Here is a 25,954-nt window from a genome sequence, read left to right as displayed (position 1 = left end):
GTAAAGTTGCTTTCACTCTATTGTTGCATTTTTTGTTATATTTATTATTTTATTTATTTTTTTATTTTTTGGATGCATCATGATGAAAACTCCCAGTGTATAGGTGAAACGTGACCGTAGGCCCACACCGATCCAACGAAAGCAAAAAAATAAGTATTACTTTCTTCTCTGCTGTGTTGACAATTCAAAGCGCAGTAAGAAAGCCTTAGGATTGACATTGGGGTTTTAGGTATCTTTTACTGCAAAAATTAGACATTTTGTCGAACTTTACTTTGTCAAAATAATTGCAAAACTCTTAATATGGCATCTGTTGGGATTCACATGCATCCATATGAGAAATAGACGCCTTGACCCTGGTGTGAACAGAGCTTGAGTTGCGTTCAGTCACTTTTTCTTCCATCCCCCCCTATGTGTCGTAGACATTTCTCTATTTCTGGGGAGAATAGAAAGGGAACGTCCTGAAACCGCTGTGAATAAAAAATAAAAAAGTTATTCTAGTACTCGAAGAGTTGTGCGCAGGACGCGCCCTTTAATTTAGTTTTCACACCCTGCTGACCTGTGCTATGAACTCATTTATCTTCTTCTCATATATTGTAGGAATCCTCGCCTGTTCCTGTCTGAGAAAGCCTTACGGCTGTCTTATCGCCACGCCAAAACAGAGAGGAACTTGTTCTGTGGCTTCCTCCTTGGATCTCTTGCTATGGATGATGGTTCGTGTTCACTTATTTTCAATCATTTTTTGTCATTGTACAAATTTCATCAGGAGATTGTGGTCTTTACGTACATAATCGGGAGTATCCCATGACTCAGACTTCTGTTGTTAGATGCACTAAACTCGGTAAGTGGTGCGCACCGGAGTAGATTTCTGCTATCATTTACTACAAAATTCTTTGAGCTGAATTTGGCCGTGCCTTCCTACTAAAATGAAGTCACTGGACTGGTTGCTATAGTTTTGTGAAGCTTGTGCTTCACAAAAGAAGCTTGTGTAAACCCCTGCTGCCAGGTAGTCATGCATATTCATGAGCTCTATACTGATTGGCAGCTTTCTGCCTATGCACAGTGTACACAGAAAGCGGCCAATCCATGGTGTGTGCAGAGTTATTCAGAGATCAGCAACAACAAAAAACTGCTAGATCTGCAGCCCATAAAATAGTGATTTTTATCAACACTGCAGCCCAGTAAATGACACATCGCTGGAATCAGTCTCATCCTCTAAATCATGCTTCTCTGAGATGGACAAAAAAATGGTGACAGTCCCTTTAAAAGTGGAAAACATCCTTAAAGGAAATGCTTCAGCAGGTCTTTCCTATTAAATCTGAGAGCATCAGGATGTAGGGACAGAGACCCTTATTCCAGGGATGTCACTTATTAGGCTGTGTGCTGTAGTTTAAATATAATCAATGTTTTATCAGCAGAAGATTCACTGCAGAACTAGGTGGCGTACAAACTACCAGGCTAATCTGTATAACTCCGTCCCCACCACTGATTCACAGCTTTCTGACAACGTACAGTGTAGTCAGGAAGCTGCCAATGAGTAGTGTGGGCGGGTTATACACATCTCACCATTCTGAGCACTGCTACATCTACAGCAGAAAAAACAGGGATTTTATCGAAACTGCACCAAGCAGCCCAGTAAGTGACACCTATGGAATCAGGGTCTCTGCCCCAACGTCATTCTGCTCTGATTTCATAGCCTAAACCTGCTGACTGATTACTTCTCTTTTCAGCTTGTAAAAAAAAGGAAATGTATGCATTATATATTTCTATTACTAATTTTTTTTAAATCGTTCCCATCTGAGTGCGCAAAAATGCCATGAAAAACTGTTTGTTGCTGAACAGCTTGAGACGTCTCCAGTAAGTGGTTGGGATAGGATTTGGCGTCATATTTGTTCTCCTTTTCTTTAGATGAAGAAGGCATAACGCTGACAATCTACCGCTTTGATCCTGGCCGTGAAAAGTCGGGAGTTGAAGGGAAGGTTCCCTCGGCTCTTTTACCTGGAGACCTTGCTATTCCGTGCACGGTCTGTCTCCAGGACACCACAGGAGGCGCAGCGCTGCACACCCCCGAGGACTTCACCACCGCATTTAAGGTAGGCTGGTTGATTTTTGGAATTATGAACTTCTATAATGCGTTTTTTGTCTGATTTGCTGATTCCCCAACACATAGAACTTCATAGGGAAATCAATTAACTTAAAAGCATTTTGAAGCGGCAGAAAAATGGGGAAATTAGGGAATGGTGAGGGCCGCCTGGTGCGTTATATGGAGACATAGTAAAAATATCAAGAGGAGAGCTGTTACCCTGCTGTAAAATATGTATTGTGACCTCTGACCCCTTCATCATGTCACTGACACAGCCTGGGTTACAACAAACTTGGGGTAGACCAGGAGAGGAGCACTGAAAGAGGACCACCCAGGCAGAGGTAAACATTAAAGTACTGTTGTTGTTGTTTTTTTATTTTTTACTATGAGATGCACTTTTTTGCAAAAAAAAGTAAAAACAAAAGTGTGTGCTTCTGATAGTCTGAAGGTAGCATCCTGTGATTGGCTGTTCTCAATCAGCTGTCCTCTGCAGCGGACAGAACTGCTGCGTTGCGGGGCTGCACAGCTCCATCCATTGTATAGTGGCCGCAGTGGGTACTGCACATCTACTGATTTGAATAGGGCGCATGTGCTGTACCTGGCTGCAGCTATTCCATCGGCTGAGCTGTGCTGCTCCTCAACTGAGCAGTTCTGGACGACACTGGGAACGGCTGATTGGCGGGGTGCTTTATCCTGCTGGGAATTTGGTAATCTGACCTGGTGTTGGTAAGGCTGTATCTTTTTCTGTGATGTCTTTTGGTACCGTACCAGTGTATGTCCAGGAACTGTCCTGATTCTCCATCCACTATTTTTCACTTGGAATCCTTCATTGGCATACTACCAGCACTATAGAAACTGAAACTTCCTTCCCAGCATGCATTGTTCCTGCCATTGTCCAATGGCCTGCCTCCGTTGAACTAAAAGCCTACCTCAATTATGCCTGTATGGAGTTCAAAAAAACAGGAAACAATGAGCAGGGACTAAGCCCCTCCCCATTTCCCATAGCCGGGCCAATCCCCCTCCTCACTCTCCATAGTGGGACTAAGCTCCTCCCCACTTCCCGTAGCGGGGCCAAGCCCCTCCCCACACTGGGCCAGGCGCGATTGTCGGCCGATGCTGGAATAAATCTTCTCCTTACAGTCTGGGGGTTTGGGCTCCTCCATATTCCTCTATTATTGCTGTGATCTAGTGTTTGTCTTTGTCAGGATTATTTGATTCCTTTTCTTCTTTCCTCTGTTTTTGACGTACAAGGCAGACTTCTGAATGTCAAGTAGGAAGAAGGAAATGGAAATTGCCGTCGTCAGGCTTTAATTGTATTGTTTCTCAGATGAAAAAGGAATTTTTTTATTTTATATATTTTTTTTTTTTATTTTGTTTTAAGGGTCTTCAGAGTCATCTTCACAGCAAAGAAGCCTTGGATCTCTCCAAATTGCTCACATTGAGAGCGCATATCACTTACTCGGAGAACATGGACAATCTTCACTTTGATCTTCGCTGGGCGGCTGTCACCGTGGCGAATACATTTGAGAGTACTCCCATAAAGCCTGTCCCAATTATACCCACGGCCCTCGCCAGGAACCTGAGCAGTCACAATAATATTGCCCAGCTTCAAGGAACACACAAATGCGGGTAAGCTGCTTTTATTCTGAGTGTGCTTTAATAACAAAAATCCAAATCGTAGCGGCGCGGCTCGACATATGCTTGTCCTCCCGACCGCCGCCGCCGCAAAGTGTTTTTAAGATACTTGTTTGTTTCTATTTACCAGGCACTTATTTTTATATTTCCGAGATGTGGTTTATGTTGAGTGCATCCACACCAAAAGTGTTTTTTTGCAAAGTTTTAAGAAGTGAGAAATAGCCGAATGTGTATTAGGGTCTGTATATAGAAAAGTGTTGCCTCTACTTATGGTAGCAGCAATGACATGCCGTAGATAAAACATCACTGACGACCTCAAGTACGTCGCCTCCATTTATATAGTTCCTGCTTCACATAATTATTGCTTATTAGCTAAATTAGTTTGGCTTGGTCGTGCGCTGAGGACCCCTGGCTACGTGCCAGAAGTTTTCCTTAAATACTGCAGCCTAATTCTTCTCTTTATGTCTCTCTTTAATTGTAACTCTTATTCTAAATATTAACAAGTAGAAAAGTTTTGATTCACACAACTTTTTTTTTTTTTCTGTAAATTTTTTTTATCCTCTAAAAATGCAGTGTAAAAAATTAATAAAAATATATATTGTATATTAAAAAAGACAAATCACCCCCGTTCCACAATTAAAAATAAATAAATAAAAATAAACATAGGCTATTTATTGTAAAATCCAATATACCAAAATAAAAATATCACAGCATAGTATTAATTATTTTCATTCTTATTAAAAATAAATACACAAATAAAAAAAACAAACCTCAATATAAACTGATCAATACAATTTGAGGTATGATGAAAAGTATTATTATTATTTATTAATATAGCACCATTGATTCCATGGTGCTGTACATGAGAAGGGGTTACATACAAATTACAGATATCGCTTACAGTAAGCAAACTAACAATGACAGACTGATACAGAGAGGCGAGGACCCTGCCCTTGCGGGCTTACATTCTACAGGATGGTGGGGATGGAGACGAGGGTTGCAGGAGCTCCGGTGTTGGTGAGGCGGTAGCTTCGGTAGTGGTGAGGAGGCAGCGGGGTCAGTGCAGGCTGTAGGCTTTCCTGAAGAGGTGTGTTTTAAGGTTCTGTCTGAAGGATCCGAATGTGGTTGATAGTTGGACGTGTTGGGGCAGAGAATTCCAGAGGATGGGGGACATTCTGGACAAGTCTTGAAGGCGGTTGGATGAGGAGCAAATAAGTGTGGAGGAGAGAAGGAGGTCTTGGGAGGACCGGAGATTACGTGAGGGAAGATATCGGGAGATTAGTTCAGAGATATATGGAGGAGACAGGTTATGGACGGCTTTGTAGGTCAGTATTAGCAATTTGAACTGGATATGCTGAGGGAATGGGAGCCAGTGTAGAGATTTGCAGAGGGGGGAAGCGGAGGAGTAGCGAGGAGAGAGATGAATTAGTCGGGCAGCAGAGTTAAGGATGGACTGGAGAGGTGCAAGGGTGTTAGCAGGGAGGCCACAGAAAAGGATGTTGCAGTAGTCAAGGCGGGAGACGATGAGGGCATGCACAAGCATTTTAGTAGATTGACGGTTGAGGAAAGGACGGATTCTGGAGATATTTTTGAGCTGGAGGCGATAGGAGGTGGACAAAGCTTAGATGTGCGGTTTGAAGGACAGGGCAGAGTCAAAGGTTACTCCGAGGCAGCGGACTTCCGGTACGGGGGAAAGCATGATGTCGTTGATTGCGATAGATAGGTCAGGTAAGGAAGATCTATGGAATGGAGGAAAGATGATGAGGTCAGATTTGTCCACATTGAGTTTGAGGAAGCGAGAAGAGAAGAAGGAGGATATGGCTGATAGACATTCTGGGATTCTGGACAGCAGAGAGGTAGATCTGAGTGTCATCAGCATAAAGGTGGTACTGGAATCCATGGGACTTTGAGTTGTCCCAGGCCAAGTGTATAGATTGAGAAGAGTAGGGGTCCTAGAACAGGGCCTTGGGGGACTCCATCAGAGAGAGGGTGGGATGAGGAGGTAGTGTGGGAGTGGGAGATGCTGAATGTGCGGTTGGAAAGGTACGAGGAGATCCAGGATTGGGCGAGGTCTTTGATGCCAAAGGAGGAGAGGATCCGTAGTAGGAGGCAGTGGTCAACTGTGTCGAAAGCAGAGGACAGGTCTAGAAGGAGGAGTACAGAGTATTGTCCGTTAGCTTTGGCGGTAAGTAGGTCGTTAGTGATTTTGGTCAGGGCAGTCTCAGTTGAGTGATGGGGGAGGAAACCAGATTGTAGATTGTCAAAGAGCAAGTTAGATAAGAGGTGGGAGGAAAGTTCAGCGTGGACGTGCTGCTCCAGGAGTTTGGAAGCAGTAATATTGGGCGATAGCTGGAGATAGCAGTTGGATCGAGGGGTTGGCTTTTTAAGGATAGGCGTGATTCTGGCATGTTTGAAAGCAGAAGGGAAGGTGCCAGAAGTTAGTGATAGGTTGAAGAGGTGGGTTACGGATGGGATAAGAGAGGTGGTGAGGTTGGGGAGTAGGTGGGAGGGGATGGGGTCGAGCGCACAGGTGGTGAGGTGCGATTTGGAGAGGAGACAATTAAGCCCCCCTTTAGGGATGTTGGATAGGGAGGTTATGGGGGTTTGGGCATTGGTCTGGTATACAAAGGGGTTGTGGTGGTTGAACAATGAAGACTTGCCTTGTTTGGTCGATCTTATTTTTAAAGTGTGTGGCAAAGTCCTCAGCAGAGATGAGGGTGGTTGGAGGGGGCAGTGGGGGGCGGAGGAGGGAGTTAAAGGTTTTGAATAACTGTTTGGGGTTGTAGGATAGAGAAGATACGAGGGTTGTGAAGTAGGCCTGTTTAGCAGAGGTGAGAGCAGATTTAAAAGCGAGTGTTGCTTGTTTGAATGCAGTGAAGTCGTCTTGCGAATGTGTTTTCTTCCAAAGCCGCTCTGCAACCCTGGACACTTGCCAGAGCTTTTTAGTGATGGTTAAAAAGTGGTGGTTAGTGCCAAGGTTGTCTATTGATACGTCGCACTCTGCCATGGACGAGAGGGGCGACCATGTCAATAGCTGATGCAAGAGTGGCAATGTAGAAAGCAGTGTCTGTGTCGTGGAGTGAGGATATGGATGCCAGTGTTAGGATAGAGTCAGAGAGCGTTTGGGTGTCTAGGTGTGCAAGGTTTCCGCGGGGGTGCGCATTTTGCTGGACATGGGAGGGAGAGGGGAGGTGGTGAAGTTAGAGCAGAGACGGGTGAAGACCAAGTCTAGTGTATGTCCGTCTGTGTGGGTGGCTGAGGAGGACCACTGAGTAAGTCCAAAGGATGAAGTAAGGGACAAGTTTGTAGGCTGTTGACTGAAGGGTATCAATGGGGATGTTGAAGTCACCCATGATGATGGTGGGAATGTCGGCAGAGAGAAAGTGAAGAAGCCAGGTGGAGAATTGGTCAAAGGCAGTGGCCGGGCCCAGAGGTCAGTATATGATGACCACTTGGAGGTTGGAGGGAGAGTAGATGCGAACAGAGTGGACTTCAAAAGAGGGGAGGATAAGGGAGGGAAGAGGCGGGATTGTGTTAAAGGTGCAGTTTGAAGAAAGGAGAAGACCCACTCCTCCACCATGTCTGTTGCCGGGGCGAGGGGTGTGGGTGAAGTGGAAGCCGCCGTAGCACAGCGCAGCAGGGGAGGCTGTGTCAGAGGGTGTTAGCCATGTTTCTGTGGGGCCGAGGAAGGCAAGATTGCGAGAGAAAAGTATGAATAGAATCTAATGCTCGGCACGCAAAATACCACCCCTCGTGCAGCCCCATTAATGAAAAATTAAAGTTTTGGGTCTTGGAATATGGCGATGGGGCTTTATAAGTTTGTATTCACGTGACGAAAGTCACCAAAATATCTTGTACATGCTGTATATTTTATATATTCTCATACAGGCATGGCATTTTAACCACACAATAAGGGTTCGCTCACATCCGAGTGCGATCTGCTGTTTTAACGGATAGCACTCAGCCCAATATTATACTGTGGGGCAGTCCAGATCATGCTGCAGGTGCATCCAATAACCATGCGCCCCATGCAAGTCTTTGGGTGCGTGTAAAACATTGGACTGCACTCGGATGTCATCCAAGCACAGTCCAATATACACGTACAGAGCCAAATGAAGCTAATCTCATGCTTGTGACTCTCTGACTTTTTGATCCGAGTGTCATTAGCATAATTGGCCCGATTCTCCCTCTCCTCCAAACATCCTCGGAATTGTTTGGTTTTTATTTATTTTTTTTTAAACTATTTTAACCTTGCATGGATTTTTTGTTAGTACATCATATGCTAAAGTAAGTATTGAATGTGTCACTCAGAGCAAATGTCTGTTGTACATTTGGTATGTGTGACATTTTTTTCATATAGAAATTGTATGTAAGGAACGAACTTTATATTTTTTTCTTGTCTTCTGCTCATTAGGTATTTGACGATGGATCAAACCAGAAAGCTTCTCCTCGTACTGGAATCTGACCCAAAGGCTTACACGTTACCACTTGTGGGAATGTAAGTCCTCAGTATGTCAAAAATGTATATATATAATATATATGTGTGTGTGTGAAAAAACACTGAAGTAACGCATACGTGGAAAATGGTCGTCTGTATGGGGCCTTAACCCCTTACTGACCTCGGACGTACTATACCGTCCGAGGTCAGCTCCCCTGCTTTGATGCAGGCTCCGGCGGTGAGCCCGCATCAAAGCCGGGACATGTCAGCTGTTTTGAACAGCTGACATGTGCCCGCAATAGGCGCGGGCAGAATCGCGATCTGCCCGCGCCTATTAACTAGTTAAATGCCGCTGTCAAACGCAGACAGCGGCATTTAACTACCGCATCCGGCCGGGCGGCCGGATATGACGGCGTCGCCGACCCCCGTCACATGATCGGAGGTCGGCGATGCTTCTGAATGGTAACCATAGAGGTCCTTGAGACCTCTATGGTTACTGATCCTCGGCAGCTGTGAGCGCCACCCTGTGGTCGGCGCTCACAGCACACCTGCAATTCTGCTGTGTAGCAGCGATCTTATGATCGCTGCTACATAGCAGAGCCAATCGGGTTGTGCCTGCTTCTAGCCTCCCATGGAGGCTATAGAAGCATGGCAAAAGTGAAAAAAAAAAAGTTAAAAAAAATGTGAAAAAAAAAAAATAAAACATAAAAGTTTAAATCACCCCCCTTTCGCCCCAATCAAAATAAATCAATAAAAAAAAAATCAAACCTACACATATTTGGTATCGCCGCGTTCAGAATCGCCCGATCTATCAATAAAAAAAAAAGCATTAACCTGATCGCTAAACGGCGTAACGAGAAAAAAAATCAAAACGCCACAATTACGGTTTTTTGGTCGCCGCGACATTGCATTAAAATGCAATAACGGGCGAACAAAAGAACATATCTGCACCGAAATGGTATCATTAAAAACGCCAGCTCGGCACGCAAAAAATAAGCCCTCACCCGACCCCAGATCACGAAAAATGGAGACGCTACGGGTATCGGAAAATGGCGCAATTTTTTTTTATTTTTTTTAGCAAAGTTTGGAATTTTTTTTTCACCCCTTAGGTAAAAAATAACCTAGTCATGTTAGGTGTCTATGAACTCGTAATGACCTGGAGAATCATAATGGCAGGTCAGTTTTAGCATTTAGTGAACCTAGCAAAAAAGCCAAGCAAAAAACAAGTGTGGGATTGCACTTTTTTTGCAATTTCACCGCACTTGGAATTTTTTTCCCGTTTTCTAGTACATGACATGGTAAAACCAATGACGTCGTTCAAAAGTACAACTCGTCCCACAAAAAAATAAGCCCTCACATGGCCAAATTGACGGAAAAATAAAAAAGTTATGGCTCTGGGAAGGAGGGGAGTGAAAATGAAAACGGAAAAACGAAAAATCCCAAGGTCATGAAGGGGTTAAAGGGGTATTCCCAACTTTAAAGATCCTATTCCAATATATAGTTGATGTAATAATAATATTAGCAAATACATTTAACCCCTTAGTGACCGAGCCAAATTTTTGAAATCTGACCAGTATCACTTCATGTAGTAATAACTTTGGAATGCTTCAACAAATCCCAGTGATTTTGAGATTTTTTTTTTTGTGGCACATTATACTTTATGACAATGGTAAAATTAAGTTGATATATTTTGTTTATTTATGGAAAAAAAATATCAGAATTTTGAGAAATGTAAAAAAAAAAAAATTAGCAATTTTCAAGCTTTGAATGATTACCCCTTTACTCCAGATAATCATACCAGAGAAAAACATCAATAAATAACATTTTCATTTTTGCATGCTTTAAGTTGTGTGGCCATGCTGATGGCGTCCTCTGCTGTTTCTCTGCAGTTGGTTGAGTGGCATCACACACATCCACAGTGCTCAGGTGTGGGCGAGCTCTCTGCGCTACATGTACAGCCCTTTAATTAAAGAAAGGTGAGTGCCGACGGTCTTTTCCTGCCTACCCTTAAGGTACCTTCACATTAAGCGACGCTGCAGCGATAGCGACAACGATGCCGATCGCTGCAGCGTCACTGTTTGATCGCTGGAGAGCTGTCACACAGACCGCTCTCCAGCGACCAACGATGCCGAGGTCCCCGGGTAACCAGGGTAAACATCGGGTTGCTAAGCGCAGGGCCGCGCTTAGTAACCCAATGTTTACCCTGGTTACCAGCGTAAAATGTAAAAACAACAAACACTACATACTTACATTCGCGTCCCTCGCCGTCTGCTTCCTGCACTGACTGAGCGCCGGCAGTAGCAGGGTAGTAGGGCACAGCAGTGACGTCACCGCTGTGCTCTGCTTTCACTTTCACTTTGCGGCGCTCAGGATCAGGATCCTGATCGCTGCTGCCTGTCACACTCAACGATATCGCTATCCAGGACGCTGCAATGTCACGGATCGCTAGCGATATCGTTTAGTGTGAAGGTACTTTTAGTGATATCCGTTGGGTGTTTCCTGGACTTATTGCACCCGGGAGTTGAACTTGCCACTTCACCGGGCAGCCCTGTCTCTGAAAATTGTGGCCCCAGCGATTAGAAAAGAAATATTTTGCTTTTGTCGCTATTGCAGAGTTGACTCCTCGCTCAGTCGTACGTGGCGACATGCTGATGCCATAGGAAATCCAGCACTCGACATGGATCATGCGGCTGGTTGTTACTCGTCTATGTCCAGTGCTGGATTTTCTTTGCTCTCACAATTAGCTGATCACCATGGGGGTCCGGCTGCTGAAACCCCCAATGATTAGCTGAACTTGCCAAGAGGAGTGGTGTCCTGATGCATGTGACATTACTTGATTCTTGTTTTCGGCACATAGGGTGTTAGTACTTTGTAAAATTTGTGGCTATGCAGGGAGCCACCACAACGGCCACGGAATCATCCTCGTGAGATGTCATGTGAGTGATCCGGCTTCCATTAATATCGATCGTAGCTGGGTCATCCATGTAAGCGCTTGCAGGGATGAACTTGCATTTTAATTGGACCGTTTAAGCTATTTACTTGTTCAATATTGCATGCTATGAAATAAATATTCTTCTTCTTTTTCCCCTCCTAGGGTACTTTCCGAGTCTGGCAGTTTCCTCATAGTCCTGTACTCGCTCACCCACAAGGAGCCAGAATACTACGAGTGCCTTCCGTGCATTGGCCACGAGCCGCTCGGCTTCCAGTTGCTGACATGTGAAGATGCGTTACATCTCTTTAAAGTAAGTGGCCACTTACAGTGAATAAAGTCCCATTACAAGTCTTCAGGAGAAGGAATTTTATTAACATTATTTATTATTTTCAGAACGTAGAACCTTCAAAGCAATCGCACCTTCAGTTTGAGCTTTCCACCGAGACCCAGAATGCAGAAGCGTACCTGTTTAATGAGGTCTCCAAGACTATGTCCGCGGCTGTGTGAGTCTCTTTACCTGCTTTAGTTTATTCTTTAATGTTAGAGTTCTTGCTGATGCCCATGGGATGGATCTTCTTGTTCCTCATTTACTTATTTACATCATTCTTAGATTAAAACCAAACACGTCTCCCAGTAAATTATCTGTGAGCGACCATGATTCTGGCGTAGAAGATGAGGATTTTTCTCCTAGGCCTTCTCCTCGCCCTCACCCATCATTTCAGCAGGTAAAAGTCGTGATGCCCATGTAATAAAAATGCCAAGACAAGAGACAATATGACAAGGGACGAGAGACTTCCTGTTTGCTCAATGTAGAAACAGGAAGTCTCTTGTCCCTGTACTTATCATTATGTGATTCGTTATGATTGGTGAATGTTTGTTTAGCTGTAGCGTATTGACAAGTTCTGCAGAGACTAATGCCGCATTTATTTAAAAAAAAAAACAAAAAAAAAAACAGGATAATTTAGCAAAGTTTTATGGTGTATATTAGAATTAAAAAAAAAAAACTAGGAGAATCAAGATTACCAAGGATAACTGCCCTCTTGGCTCTAATTAAACAGCCAGGCTGCAATAGGGTGAAAAGTGTATCCTCTTCATATAGCATCGCCAAATGTTTCAGCATGATGGATTTAATTCCGGTGTCTAAGATCCCATCTCAATATGTAGTAGGTGTAGTAATAATAGCAAATGCCTCCAATTAGAGATGTAGTATAGTTCTTCTCATTTGCTATGTCGCTTACCCCATGTGCAGGCTTTGCAGGACTTTAGGTATCCATGGTTACGACCACTAACAACTAACTGTCACTATTAGTGGTTGTAACCATGGAAACCTAAGCTACTGCAGTGTCCTGCACATGAGATGAGCGACATAGGTTATCAGGAGAACTATACTACATGTGTATTTGGAGGTGTTTGCTAATATCTACATTTTGGGATAGGATCTTGGATATGGGAATACCCTATTAATTTAGTTGACTTGGGGAGTACACTGTAAGGATAAAACTGGCATTTTACTATCACCAGATTTAGCTCTGCGAAGATCCTGTCTGTTCTTGTGTTGCACAATATTGGAGGCCCTATCCAAAATCCAAGGAGGGTGACCTTTTTTTTTTTTTTTTTTTTTTTTTTCTTCCCTAGTTTGTCACGGAACTTCTCTAATTCTTGGGCTAATTTATTGCTATCACTGCAATTTCTCTTAATGCGTGTACATTCTCCTACTGGAATTTCTTTGACTGTTGCCTGGGATGACAATGAGCACACAGAATAGTATTGCCAGATAATGATTTGGAAAAAGTAGACGTAAGAATAGATTTATCACATATACCCACCGATAGTAAATCTAAGAAATCTTGGAAGAATGACCAGTAGATGTAAAAGGCAAATTACGGTGATTTTATAATTGAGGCACTGTACAAATTCCTGTATGGCAGACGCATCGCCTCTCCAAAGGAAGAGCAAATCGTCTATGTATCTGCCATACCAGAACAAATGGAGGACAAATGGATTATCGCTACAGTAGAGATAGCATTCTTCCCAGAAAAATACATTACCAGATTGACCAATGGAGGTGAATACTTTGCTTCCATTGTTACTCTCCTGCATTGTAAAAAAAAAAAAATAATAATTAATTATCAAAGGAAAAAATGAGTCATGAGAACCTGTATTAAAAAAAATAAAATTAATGTACCGTATATACTCGAGTATAAGCCGAGAATTTCAGCCCATTTTTTTTAAGGCTGAAATTGCCCCTCTCGGCTTATACTTGAGTCATACCCAGGGGTCGGCGGGGGAGCAGCTGCTGTGTAATAATACTCACCTGCTCCTGGCGCGGTCCCTGGTTCCCCCGGCGCCGCAGCTTCTTCCTGTAGTGAGCGGTAACGTTGTACCGCTCATTACAGTAATAAATATGGACCCCACTCCACTCCCATAGGGGTGGAGCTGCATATTCATTACTGTAATGAGCGGTACCATGTGACCGCTCTCTACAGGAAGAAGCTGCGGCGCCGGGGAACCAGGGACCGCGCAAGGAGCAGGTGAGTATAAGCAGTGCGCGATATTCACCTGTTCCTCGTTCCGCCGCCGCGTCTTCCCCATCCTCTGCACTGATACTCAGGTCAGAGGGCGCGGTGACGCGTTTAGTGCGCGCCGCCCTCTGCCTGATCGTCGGTGCAGAGGATGGAAGACGCAGCGGCGGTGGAACCAGGAACAGGTGAGTATAGCAAGTGCCTGGGGCCTAAGAGGTGAGTATGTGATTTTTTTTTTTTTTGATTTTTTTTTTTTCTAAATCGCAGCAACAGCATATGGGGCAAATGACTGTATGGAGCATCTTATGGGGCCATAACCAATGTTTGTGGAGCATTAGATGGGGCAAATGACTGTATGGAGCATCTTATGGGGCCATAACCAATGTTTGTGGAGCATTAGATGGGGCAAATGACTGTATGGAGCATCTTATGGGGCCATAACCAATGTTTGTGGAGCATTAGATGGGGCAAATGACTGTATGGAGCATCTTATGGGGCCATAAGCAACGTTTGTGCAGCATTATACGGGGCAAATGACTGTATAGAGCATCTTATTCGGCCATAAGCAACGTTTGTGGAGTATTACATGGGGCAAATATCTTTATGGAGCATCTTATGGGGCAATAATCTGCATTTGTGCAGCATTATATGGGACATATTTTAATATGGAGCATCTTATGGAGCCCATCATAAACTGTATGGAGCATTATATGGGCCGTAGTTTGTATGGAGCATCTTATGTGGCCCATCATAAACTTTATGGAGCATTATATGGGGCTCCTGATTCAATATGGATATTCAAAACACTTAACCTACTGATGTCTCAATTAATTTTACTTTTATTGGTATCTATTTGTATTTTAGACATTTACCGGTAGCTGCTGCATTTTCCACCCTAGGCTTATACTCGAGTCATTAAGTTTTCCCAGTTTTTTTGTGGTAAAATTAGGGGGGTCGGCTTATACTCGGGTCGGCGTATATACGGTAAATCAGGAGTAATCGCTGTGCGTAGAGACATGGAATGTTGGCTCATTAATAGCAATGTCATGTGGTATTGTGGGATAAAGAGCGATGTCGTCTGAACTCGACCCAGTGAAATCGCTCGGCCATGGGTTATCTGCAGATTGTTCCAAAGCATCTCTAGAATCCTTGAGGAAACCCGGGGTTCTTTGGAGTAATGTTGTAGCAACGAGTCCAACTGTTCAGTAACTGGCACTGGCCCTATGCCGGACACCATGGGATCATTGGCAGAGGAGGGTCATTAGCTTTATTCAGTTTAGGGAGGGCATGCTAAAACGGGATCCTACACTTTGAGATAGTTTCTTTGTGTTTTGGTGGGAACTCCAAAAGAATCTCTGCTCAATGATTGATTTTGGCTCCTTTTGCCTGAAGTCACACAGCATAGAGGTCGTCATTCAAGCAGGAGGAAGCAGCGCTGGTCAGGGAATAGAGCTGGAGTGACGAGGCTTCAGATCTACCATAGCTCTTCATCCTCATTTTGCATATTAATTTAAAAGTGGCCGAGGTCCTAGATGTGATGGCTGCCTGTATGGCTTCCTCAGTAGTTATGGTTGGCATTTCTCTACGGAGTTATATGTATGAGCACAGTGCTCTGTATTCGGGGTGGATGCAGCTATGACGGTGAGGTTACCTGTAGCATACAGCATTTCTTTAATTTACTTTGAATACAGTTGAACAGAAATGATGTTGTACTTGAGCATATGTTAAACCTTCATATATGATATTGTGTATATTCTGATTACAGGCGACTAAAATCCACCCGAGTGTTCCGGAACTGTCTCTGGTATTTGGGAATATTGTAGACCCAAGAGCTGGCGCTCAGCAGATCAGTAAGAAGGTGCCACCGTTCTCCTCCACACCAAAAATGATCAGTCAGGTGCTGAGTGCAACGTGTCCAAATAACGACCCACACGGGAAGGAACACTCTACAAAACAATCACTCCTGCCCTATAAAAATGCAAAGAGCCAAGTAACAAAAGCATCAAAGGTGCGACCACCTGCAGCAGATACAGGAAGCCCCCATCAGAACACCAAGGGGCCGACGAGAAGAAGCTCTGCCTGCTCATCATCCTCGTCTCCTCTGTCCACACCTCGCACAGGCTCGTCCCCAGACACTTCGGTTCATCAGGTCAGAGGTGCGGCCGACCTTGATCTGAGCTGTAACATTAATGGATTGTGCCAGGAGCAACCTGTGCTGCCATCTGCTCCTTTTTCCAGGCAGTCTCCCCTGCTACATTCTCCAACCCACAATGTGACTTTTCCTCTTCCACCAAAAAAGGTTGCCGAAATGCCAAAGCAAACTCCAAACTATGCTCCTTGCCATCCAAGCAGTGTTTGTAACTGTTGCCATAATATTGCTCCAACTCAGTGTCATCCTGCAAGTTCTTGGCCGGTGATGAACGCTTACATGAACCAATGTGGTACTGAGAGCCCATCAGATTCTCCCACTTATCCAAACATGAGCTGTCCGGCTGTGTGCTGCAATGCAGTGTGTGTCAATAATTGCCAAAAAGGCTCCTCCAGAGCAGGGGGCTGCCCGTCGCCTCTAGAGAACGTGATGTCACCGGGCAGGAGGGATTGTTTACTAATGAACGCGTGCAGTCCTCATTCCTGCCAGCATAGTACGGCGCCATCGATGCCTGCAACCAACGGGGTGTTGGGATTGTCTACAGAAGCTTACCGGCTCCTAGCCGAGCAGGACAGGCAGCTGAAATTGCTTCAAGCTCAGGTTAGTTTATGTTGATTTACCTCCTAGTGCAGAAACACTTCTCCTGCCATGTGTCTGGCCGTAAGGTTACTGACTACAGCAGGACCCTCGTGTCTGGCCATAAGGTAACTGATTACAACAGGACCCAGATGTGTCTGGCCATAAGGTAACTGATTACAGCAGGACCCAGATGTGTCTGGCCGTAAGGTTACTGACTACAGCAGGACCTTGTGTGTCTGGCCGTAAGGTAACTGACTACAGCAGGACCTTCATGTCTAGCCATAAGGTTACTGACTACAGCAGGACCTCATGTGTCTGGCCGTAAAGTAACTGATAACAGCAGGACCCAGATGTGTCTGGCCATAAGGTAACGGACTACAGCAGGGCCCTTGTGTCTGGCCGTACGGTAACTGATTACAGCAGGACACACGTGTTTGACCGTAAGGTAACTGACTACAGCAGGACCCTCATGTGTCTGGCCGTAAGGTAACTGACTGCAGCAGGACCCCCATGTGTCTTGTTCCACAGTTTAAAATGGAACAGGATCAGAGCAGTTAACCCTGTGTTCTGTGCAGGGTTTCTACATGATTTACTGCACTGGGGTGGAGCAGGGGGAGGGGAGACCTTATAATCTCTTGATTACTCTCCTCTCTAGGTTAACTGTTCCTTTGTGATCATGACCTTGTGCGCCATGTTGTCTGATCTGTGTAGTTGTGTGTCCGCCCTGCAGATTCAGCGCTTGTTAGAAGCCCAGAGTAATTCCAAGGAGGCCGCTTCTCCCCAGACCACGTCTTCCACACAGAAGGTGGCAGAATCCGTAGCCACCGAAATGGAAGAAGCCGAGCACTCGAGGAAAACCAGCGTCAGCATAGCCGTCGGCACAGGTACCGTTTATACCAGTGTTTGCAATATTTTTGCTATTACTCATTGCAGGGATTTGTATGTGAAATAGAAGCATAAAAAGCAAACTACTATCTCTTCAGTGGTCATTGCTCTCATCGCATGCCACAAAATGGTTTGGCAAAATTATATTTAATAAATACAAAAATAACCACATGAAATGTTTTTTTAATTTGAACTAATTAGAAATTTGTATTGAAGACCTGACGTCTATAAAAATAAAATGCATGTACTGTAGATTTTACTAGTTTTCCTTTTAAAATAAAATAGTTTTTCTTAGATCTGTAAATGTGGTGACTTTGGTGCTCTGGTGTGGCCAAGTGCTCATCAGCCATGATCCGCCGCACATCCCCTTATGGTGACTGACGGCGCTCGCTTTGGGGCGCTGCTTGATCTCAATCCCCAGCCTCGCACATACACTGCAGGGGATGAGAGCACGTGCAGTGTCGGTGTGCACAACTACGTTCTCATCCCTCACTTGTGAGGGAGAGGCAGATGAGAGTGCCCTACCATAAATGCCTAAACAATTTAATCTGAGTTTTCGGGGTGACAGCGGCAACAACATCCCTTCAGCAGAAGAGTATTCACTGCTCCTTTTTTATTATTATTATTATTATTATTATTATGCATTTTTATAACGCCATTTATTCCATGGCGCTTTACATGTGAAAACGGGGCAAATATAGACAAATACAATAAACATGAGCAAAAAACAAGGCACACGGGTACATAAGGAGGGAGGACGCTGCCAGCGAGGGCTCAGTCTGCAGGGGATGGGTGAGGATACACTAGGAGAGGGTAGAGCTGGTCATGCGGCGGTTCAGTAGGATGAGGATCACTGCAGGTTGTAGGCTTGTCGGAAGAGGTTTGTCCTCAGGTTCTTTTTGAAGGTTTCGATGGTGGGCGAGAGTCTGATGTGTTGTGGTAGAGGGTTCCAGAGTAGGGGTGATACGCGAGAGAAATCTTGTATACGATTGTGGGAAGAGGAGATAAGAGGGGAGTAGAGAAGGAGATCTTGTGAGGATCGGAGGTTGCGTGTAGGTAAGTACCGGGAGACGAGGTCACAGATGTATGGAGGAGACAGGTTGTGGATGGCTTTGTATGTCATAGGGTTTTGAACTGGAGTCTCTGGATGATAGGAAGCCAGTGAAGGGCTTGGCATAGGGGAGAGGCTGGGGAATAGCAGGGAGACGGGTGGATTAGTCGGGCAGCAGAGTGTAGGATGGATTGGAGGGGTGCGAGAGTGTTAGAGGAGAGGCCAGAGAAATTGCAGTAGTCAAGGTGGGAGATAAGGGTGTGCACTAGTGTTTTTGTGGTGCCGTAGTCAAGGAATGCGCAGATCCGGGAAATATTTTTGAGTTTGAGACGGCAGGAGGAGGCAAGGGCTTGGATGTGTGGTTTGAAAGAGAGGGCAGAGTCCTAGCTCAATTGGGGTCATGAATTGATGAGGCAGGCGTTCAGATTCCTCAATTTATTTTCCTTAATGCTTAGTGAGGCTCTAAAATTTGCCCTAGTTTTATGAAAAGTGTGCAAAAAATAACTAAAGATCTATGCCGTACTTGACACAAGTAACGTGAACTGGCCAGCAGGGGGCAGTATAAGACCAGCAGAATATCTATAGTAAATTAAAGCAGGCTCGGTGCTTGGGGGGGGACTAAACGTATCAGCATGGAACTTCTAAATATAAGCACTCTTCATCAATGTACATGGTAGATACTTCTAAATATATTTATATACTGTATATAACTTTTTTATTATTATTTTGCGGTAGCTTCTTTTTAAGGGTAGATTTACACCCCAAACTTTCTACTTTTTGTCCTATTGATCTGTCTGTGGCTTTCAGAAATCAATTCCCTTCGTGCAGAAACAACCTCGTTCTGATAAATTGTACATTTTGCAACTGGAAATCATTTCTCCTAGTAAAATAACACGGGTAGACTGCCGAATCCATCGCACCTCAGACCAGCAGTGTCCTATAATGGTTTTATGGTGGCCTTATGATGGGCTCCTATGGTTTAATTCCCCCCCTACACCAAAAAAGATTTAAAAAAAAAACCACAACAAAGCTTGGACGTTTTGTCTTGGAGCATGTTCAGTCTTGGTAGACGAACTCTCCATTTTTGTTGTGGATTTGCCTCCTGTTAGTTGCAGAGGGAATCGTCACACTCCGGATTTTAATATCTGTCCCACATGTCAGTATCTGTGCAATGAGTAGATGAGATTTGTTTGAGTCTTCGTCTACCCAGCTGGTGATGGAATACGCCATGGGTTTTCCTCACCATTACTGCGGCAACTTTTTTTTTTTTTTTTTTTGAGACCCCATCCCTGGTGCCTCCATCCGATGGGGGGGGGGGGGGTGCTGCCTCCACTGTTCTCTTATGTATCCTCTGACCATGGCTGTATGTGTTACCCTCCTTCTAGGTGCAAGCTTGTACTGGAGCCCTCCTCCATGTCCTGAGGAAGAGGCGACGATGGACAAACAGGATGAGTCTGACCTCTGCAAAGAGCTGAGCGCCGCCGTGAACAATGAGCAAGATGCGAGCCGCAGCACCATCGCTTCCTCCTTACAGGCTGTGGACATCTATAGCTTTGCAGAAAGCAGTCAGCTGACAGACTGCGCCGACCTCTCTCCTGCCGCACCGGCACCGTGAGTAGCCACCACCGAGACTCTGCCATCGTAGGACATGTAGTTCCCTAACTCCCAGGCAGTCCTCTCGTTTTCCGTCATCGTCCGTGCAGTACCCAGTACGGGGCAACTGCACTAATGGCTGCATCCTTTATCTTCACTTCTCTGCAGCGTTCTACATTCTTGCACTTACGGGAGAATAACTTGGTGTTTGAAAGGTTAAAAAGGTTTATTTTATTGATTACAAAACTTTTTTTATTTAAAAAGAAAAATACGTTCTAAAAGCAGAAAGACAGGTAGGTAACAATCGCTGGAAAAAAAAAAAAAAGATGTCAGATGTCAAAGTGTACCTCCCCTTGAGAAAGCTAATGACTTGAAGAGCAAAACGTGCGTCAAGGACTTCATTTTTTTTTTCTCTATCTACTCCAATAATGGGTAAGGCGGTCTCTCCTTTTACTTGTCAGAAAATGTATTTGATGCAATGGTGGATACTTTGTGACCACTTTGGTCACCATTTTTGGAAACTCCACACGTACCCTGTGGATTGACTTTGACATCCGATTATATGTGCGCTTTTTATCAGTGATCGTTACATCGGTCTTTCTTTCTTGCATTTTGTACATATTAATTTTCTATTTAATCAAAAAAGTTTTGTAATCCTTAAAATAAATCTTTTTAGCCATTCATACACCAAGTTATTCTCCTGTTTATACTTCGTTATTTTGGAGCAGTTCAGGTTCTTTTTGTGGGTATTTTCTATAACCACAGATTGTAGCATTATCCACATTAATTATGCTAATGGATGTGTTTGTATCTAATATTCTTGCAATTGCATTGCATTTTTAATATTTATATATTTATTCTTTAAAAAAAATACCTGTCTCTAAAATTCCCGTCCAAGCTCTTTATCCGAATAATTAAGTAAAATGTCCATTTGCCATGAAAACTGAATTAATTTCTCCCTTTTTGATTTTTGTCCTTTCAGTGTTTGCAGCACAAGGAATGAATCCTGCTCGCCTCAGCCAGAATATAATGACAGATTGTTGGGAAACGCCAGCCTGGGAGCCACAGGGAACCCAAATGGTGCCGACCTGCCGGGTCTGCCCCCACAAAAGTTCTATAAAGACCTACTAGTAAGTTTTGTTTTGTTTTTTTTATCCCTAATTTTTTTTTCCTCGTAAATTATTGGGACGTGCATTGATGATTATAGTAAGACAGCACACTTTCCTCATAATATATACTTTGAGGAGGCCATAATTTAGAAAAAAAAAATATTAAAGTAATAGATATGTATGATCTGATGGATCCTTGTGGAGGGAGTTCTCATTTATTTGGATAAGATATTTAATATCTATTATTTTTATTTATTTTTTTCCCCTAATCATGGCCTTCTCATGATTAGGAACCTTTTTGATGCACAAAGTAAATTTCTCCTCGTGCTAGCAACACTTGGTTGTAGATGGCTCTTTGTGTCGTTTTATCACTCGCACACATTATGCAGCCATTACATACTGTAATTATTAATAATGTCAGATAGTTTATATAATGTGAAACTATTATTTATCAGGCTCTGACATAGGATCGCGCAGCATGTTGGATGGGTTCTCCATTCATCCTCTGATGTCTGGCTTAGATACCTGTCGGCTGGTATATTTGCTGTAGATGTATATAGCCGCCAATAAATACCCCGTATGTCACTCTTCTTGGGATGAGTGTTGGCAGCTGTATATACAGTTATATGCAATAATGACTTATTACAGGGATTAACCCTTAGTGTAACCCAACGTGTCGATCTGCTTGTAAACCGAATCACTCGCTCTTGTTTTGATGTTAATTCTACGTAATTTATTTCCAGAGTCAGGTTAACCATTTACTGAAGAGCTCAACCAGGGAGAGCGAGTCCAGAGACTGTGAATCTCCCGCAGAGAAACGCAGTAAAAATCTAGCAGCCGGGACCGGCCAGAAGGAGCAGGACACCGTACTGAAGGCCACGATGAAGCAGCTGCGGTCACTAGGCGTGAACATGGAGCAACAAACCTCAGACACGAAGCCCAGCAAGTCCGACAGTTCGGATAACGCCTGGTAATTTTTTAGATCCTTTGTATTTGTCGACCCTTTTACATACAGGCATTGGGTGCATTTGCCAGCGCTTTTTTTGGTGTAATATGGCCGTGTAGTATCTCGATCTGATCAGTGATGGGATTCATCCAAGACGGCTTTCTCGCATGCTACTTTTGATGCAGTTTATGATGATTGGGGGGGGGGGAGAGAGAATATTGTGCCAAATTATGGGTTCTCACAACATGCCTTTTTTTTTATTTTATTTTTTTTAACAGATTTATGAAATTGGAAAATGTTGCACTTTGTCTTAGGTCTGCACCCGCTCATAAACTTCATTTTCTTTATTTAACAAACCTATTAAATGGCATGATGTTTTTATTTTTTGTATAAAATTTGGTGCCGTTTACTCCATACATTTGTCCAACTGCGTGTAAAGATTTTTTTCCTAATTTTAATGCAGACAGGGCAAAACGCACCCAATTATTATTATATATATATTTTTTTTAATGTTCTCTCATTTTCTTCGTTATTCCATGAATCCCACTCTCAGCCATGTCACTTGTTGTTTTTTTTTTTTTGTTTTGTTTTTGTTTTTTGCAGGGCACGTTGCCTTGAATGGCAGTAATTTTGCCATATTTTGTATTGAAAAACGAGGGGTAAAAAAAATCAATTGGGGGAGGGGGGAGAAAAAGCATAACCTTAGATTTTTATATCTAGACTTTTGTGGATATGGGGACACCAAATAAATCTTGCTGGATTATTGGGTGTTTTTTTACCCACAATATATTTGCAAATGACCAGCAGCTATTTTCTTCTGGGGGTGTTTGGGCTGCGGAGAAAAGTCTCAATACTTTACATGACTGACACGATGATCCTGACACTGTAAAGATCCATCCAGTGTGTGCCATGCTTGTCACAGACCCTTAAAACAATGGTATCTCTTCCTTACATTGTCTTCTTCTCTCTGCAGCGTTCTTGCCTCCATCAGCCCGGAGGCGGTCATCCCAAGACTAAACTACATGTCATTTACTAATATCGGCTTAAGCGGCTTCATCCCCAATGGAGTGGACCTGAGCATGGAGGCGAACGCCATTGCCTTGAAGTATCTGAGCGAGTCTCAGCTGACGCAGCTGTCTCTGAACCATGCGAGCAAAAACAAAGCCCCGGATTCCTCCTCACTTCACAATCTCCTTCCTGGGAACCCAGAGAAGAGCGCGGCGGGTCTGAGCGTAATCTCTCTCAACAACATGTCCTTCGCAACTAAAAAGTACTTGAAGCGTTATAACCTGATCGAGAGTAACGACAGCAGCGACGACGAGGCCGACTCTCCATCAGAAATCCACCGGACAGGCGACAGAAACTGCAGACTGTCCCCCGATGTGTCCCTGAGTAACGGGACTCTGGAGTTTATGCCTCAACCTAATTCACACTGGAGAATTTCAGACAAGGAGATTTCAGACCCCGCTAAGAACACGGAGGCTAATACCTTAAGAAACATAACTAACGAGGTATCCGGTTCTGAGAGCTCTCTGCCGTTCTTAAAAGATCTTAATCACAAAGCAAAACTTTCCTCAGGAAAGGGACACCCCGAAAAGGAGAATGGAAGAAGCCCCCCGCTATTCACTGCAAGGGAATCTGTTAAAAAAGGCCCCGGCAGCTCAACGGGAGACATCTTGGATGTCAACAGACTTCGCCAGCTTCCAAAATTATTCTGAGCGACTACCGGAACTTCTGCACGACTGGTCCAGCAAATATTCCTTCCTATGGAAGTAAAGGGCCTGCAGAACGGAGCCGATCACCGAGCGCGCGGCTTCATTACGGCTTCACTGCATCGACCAGACGTTCGCTGGTATTTAGGATAACTACATTAAAGAGCTAGTCCACCGGTTGCAGAAATATTTGGAATGGATTTCGCATGGGAGCTTGGTGCGTCACAAGGATTTTGGGCTGGAGCGTCTTAGGCGGTCAAAGATCGCTTTGTGATGCCGCTAGATTGCAGGCGAATGGGGTCGCAGGGTATTATGCCCACAACAAGCAAGTTGTAAAAAATCCAACTGGTTTCAGATTTGTCAGACTTGCTTATCACAGTACCCTGCGGGTCCCAATACCATTCATAATGTTGTGACGTAGCCCCGGCATGAAGCAATCTTGGACTAGATGGCAATTTTAGCTGTGACGTCAGAATTCCTCACTCTCCTCTCCTGTGTTTAATAACCTGTAAATTGCATTCAGTTTTAAATGTTTACATATATATCTAATAATATATATAATGAATTGTACTTTTTATATAGAGTTTTACGACCATCACCGGCTGATCAGGTCTCTTTTTATCCAGTCCTTCCATTGTCTAGGCAGCTTAGGTCCTCCGATCATGTCCATCACCCGACCACGTAATGTTTCCAGTTATCTACTTATGACCTGGCGTTGCGGAGCCTTTCAGATTTTGCACTTGTACTTTTTGGTATGTCTTTGTTTTTCGTGTGTGTGACTGAGAAAGCTGTTCATCCAAATGCTAAAATCTATTTGTACTTGAGTCCCAGGTTGTTGTTTTTTTTTACATTTTGTTTTTTATATATATAAATTTGTTAATTTTTTATTTTTGTTTGAAAATATTTTATATTTTTTAATAAAGGTCGAGAAATTGTAACTTTTTTTTTTTTTTTTTTAAACCAAATAAGAACATTGCTTAACGGTAGTTTATACAGTAGTGTTGAGACGTCCCGTGTACATGATACTGGACTGACATGCCAATGCAGCTCTGAGTGGATGTTCTCATACTACAGCCCGACTTCTATTCAAGTGAATGGGAGATTAGTTGCCACTCCAGGTACTGCAACCTAAGGCCACGGTCACACGTTCAGTATTTGGTCAGTATATTACATCTGTATTTGTAAGCCAAAACCAGGAGTGAGTGATAAATACAGAAGTGGTGACGTGTTTCTATTACAGTTTTCCTCTTATTGTTCCTCTCCTGATTTTAGCTTACAAATACTGATGGGAAATACTGAACCTGTGAACGTGGCCGGAGCGGTGCATTTTTTTCTGTGTACATACGATGGCCACTTGAGCAGGTTGGTGGGAATGCTGGGTGTTGGACTTTCTGCCACACCCCCAATCTGTGTTTAGGTCTTAGTTTAACTTTTTTTCTCCCTAATTGCCATACTTTACATATAGGTGAATCGCCTATATATTGATAGGACAACACCACTTGCCAAGAGCGATTTTAAAGATGTTTATTGTTCTATCAAGGCCGTCGTCCTAGCCTGCCCTTGGCCGTCGTCCTAGCCTGCCCTTGGCCGTCGTCCTAGCCTGCCCTTGGCCGTCGTCCTAGCCTGCCCTTGGCCGTCGTCCTAGCCTGCCCTTGGCCGTCGTCCTAGCCTGCCCTTGGCCGTCCTCCTAGCCTGCCCTTGGCCGTCCTCCTAGCCTGCCCTTGGCCGTCCTCCTAGCCTGCCCTTGGCCGTCCTCCTAGCCTGCCCTTGGCCGTCCTCCTAGCCTGCCCTTGGCCGTCCTCCTAGCCTGCCCTTGGCCGTCCTCCTAGCCTGCCCTTGGCCGTCCTCCTAGCCTGCCCTTGGCCGTCCTCCTAGCCTGCCCTTGGCCGTCATTACATTTTATTGGCACCCCCTGCACACACTTTTTTGCTTTTCCTGTATTACACATAGAATAATCTCAAAGTCCAAACAACTTTATTTTCGGTGATCAATTCCAACTTTCTCTAGTGAGAAAAGGAAATTGACAGTGTGACTTTATGTACAGTGGGCAAAATAAATATTTCATACACTGACGATTTTTCACCTTTTGCTACCTACAAGGAATGGAGAGATCTGTAATTTTTATCGTAGGTACACTTCAACTGGGAGAGACAGAATCTTAAAAAAAAATCCAGAAAATCATTACATAATTTTGCAATTTTTTTGCATGAAAGAAGTATTTAATACAATAGAAAAACAGAACTTATTTGGTACAGAAACCTTTGTTTGCAATTACAGAGGTCAGATGTTAGAGTTGGCACACACTTCAGCAGGGATTTTGGCC

At 43.9% G+C, this 25,954-nt stretch overlaps 1 protein-coding gene across 2 annotated transcripts in view; it reads left to right on the top strand.

Moving 5' to 3' along the window:
- The window catches only part of STIL (STIL centriolar assembly protein), a 29,677-nt gene extending 5,110 nt beyond the window's left edge, over window positions 1-24,567 (top strand). For both annotated transcript variants that reach the window (XM_077278421.1, XM_077278420.1), the window contains 14 exons: window positions 598-710; window positions 1,906-2,090; window positions 3,462-3,709; window positions 8,130-8,213; window positions 10,043-10,129; window positions 11,248-11,395; window positions 11,479-11,588; window positions 11,696-11,810; window positions 15,373-16,356; window positions 17,066-17,219; window positions 19,657-19,882; window positions 20,847-20,994; window positions 21,717-21,943; window positions 22,893-24,567. In XM_077278421.1, the coding sequence (XP_077134536.1) occupies window positions 598-710; window positions 1,906-2,090; window positions 3,462-3,709; window positions 8,130-8,213; window positions 10,043-10,129; window positions 11,248-11,395; window positions 11,479-11,588; window positions 11,696-11,810; window positions 15,373-16,356; window positions 17,066-17,219; window positions 19,657-19,882; window positions 20,847-20,994; window positions 21,717-21,943; window positions 22,893-23,637 (3,574 nt within the window). In that variant the 3' untranslated portion in view covers window positions 23,638-24,567. The remainder of the gene's footprint in view (window positions 1-597; window positions 711-1,905; window positions 2,091-3,461; window positions 3,710-8,129; window positions 8,214-10,042; window positions 10,130-11,247; window positions 11,396-11,478; window positions 11,589-11,695; window positions 11,811-15,372; window positions 16,357-17,065; window positions 17,220-19,656; window positions 19,883-20,846; window positions 20,995-21,716; window positions 21,944-22,892) is intronic.
- The last annotated feature ends 1,387 nt before the right edge of the window (window positions 24,568-25,954 follow it).

Source organism: Ranitomeya variabilis, chromosome 8 (assembly GCF_051348905.1).
Source record: "Ranitomeya variabilis isolate aRanVar5 chromosome 8, aRanVar5.hap1, whole genome shotgun sequence".
Taxonomy (NCBI): domain Eukaryota; kingdom Metazoa; phylum Chordata; class Amphibia; order Anura; family Dendrobatidae; genus Ranitomeya; species Ranitomeya variabilis.
Note: the sequence above shows the minus strand (reverse complement) of the source record. Positions and strands in the feature narration are given on the sequence as shown.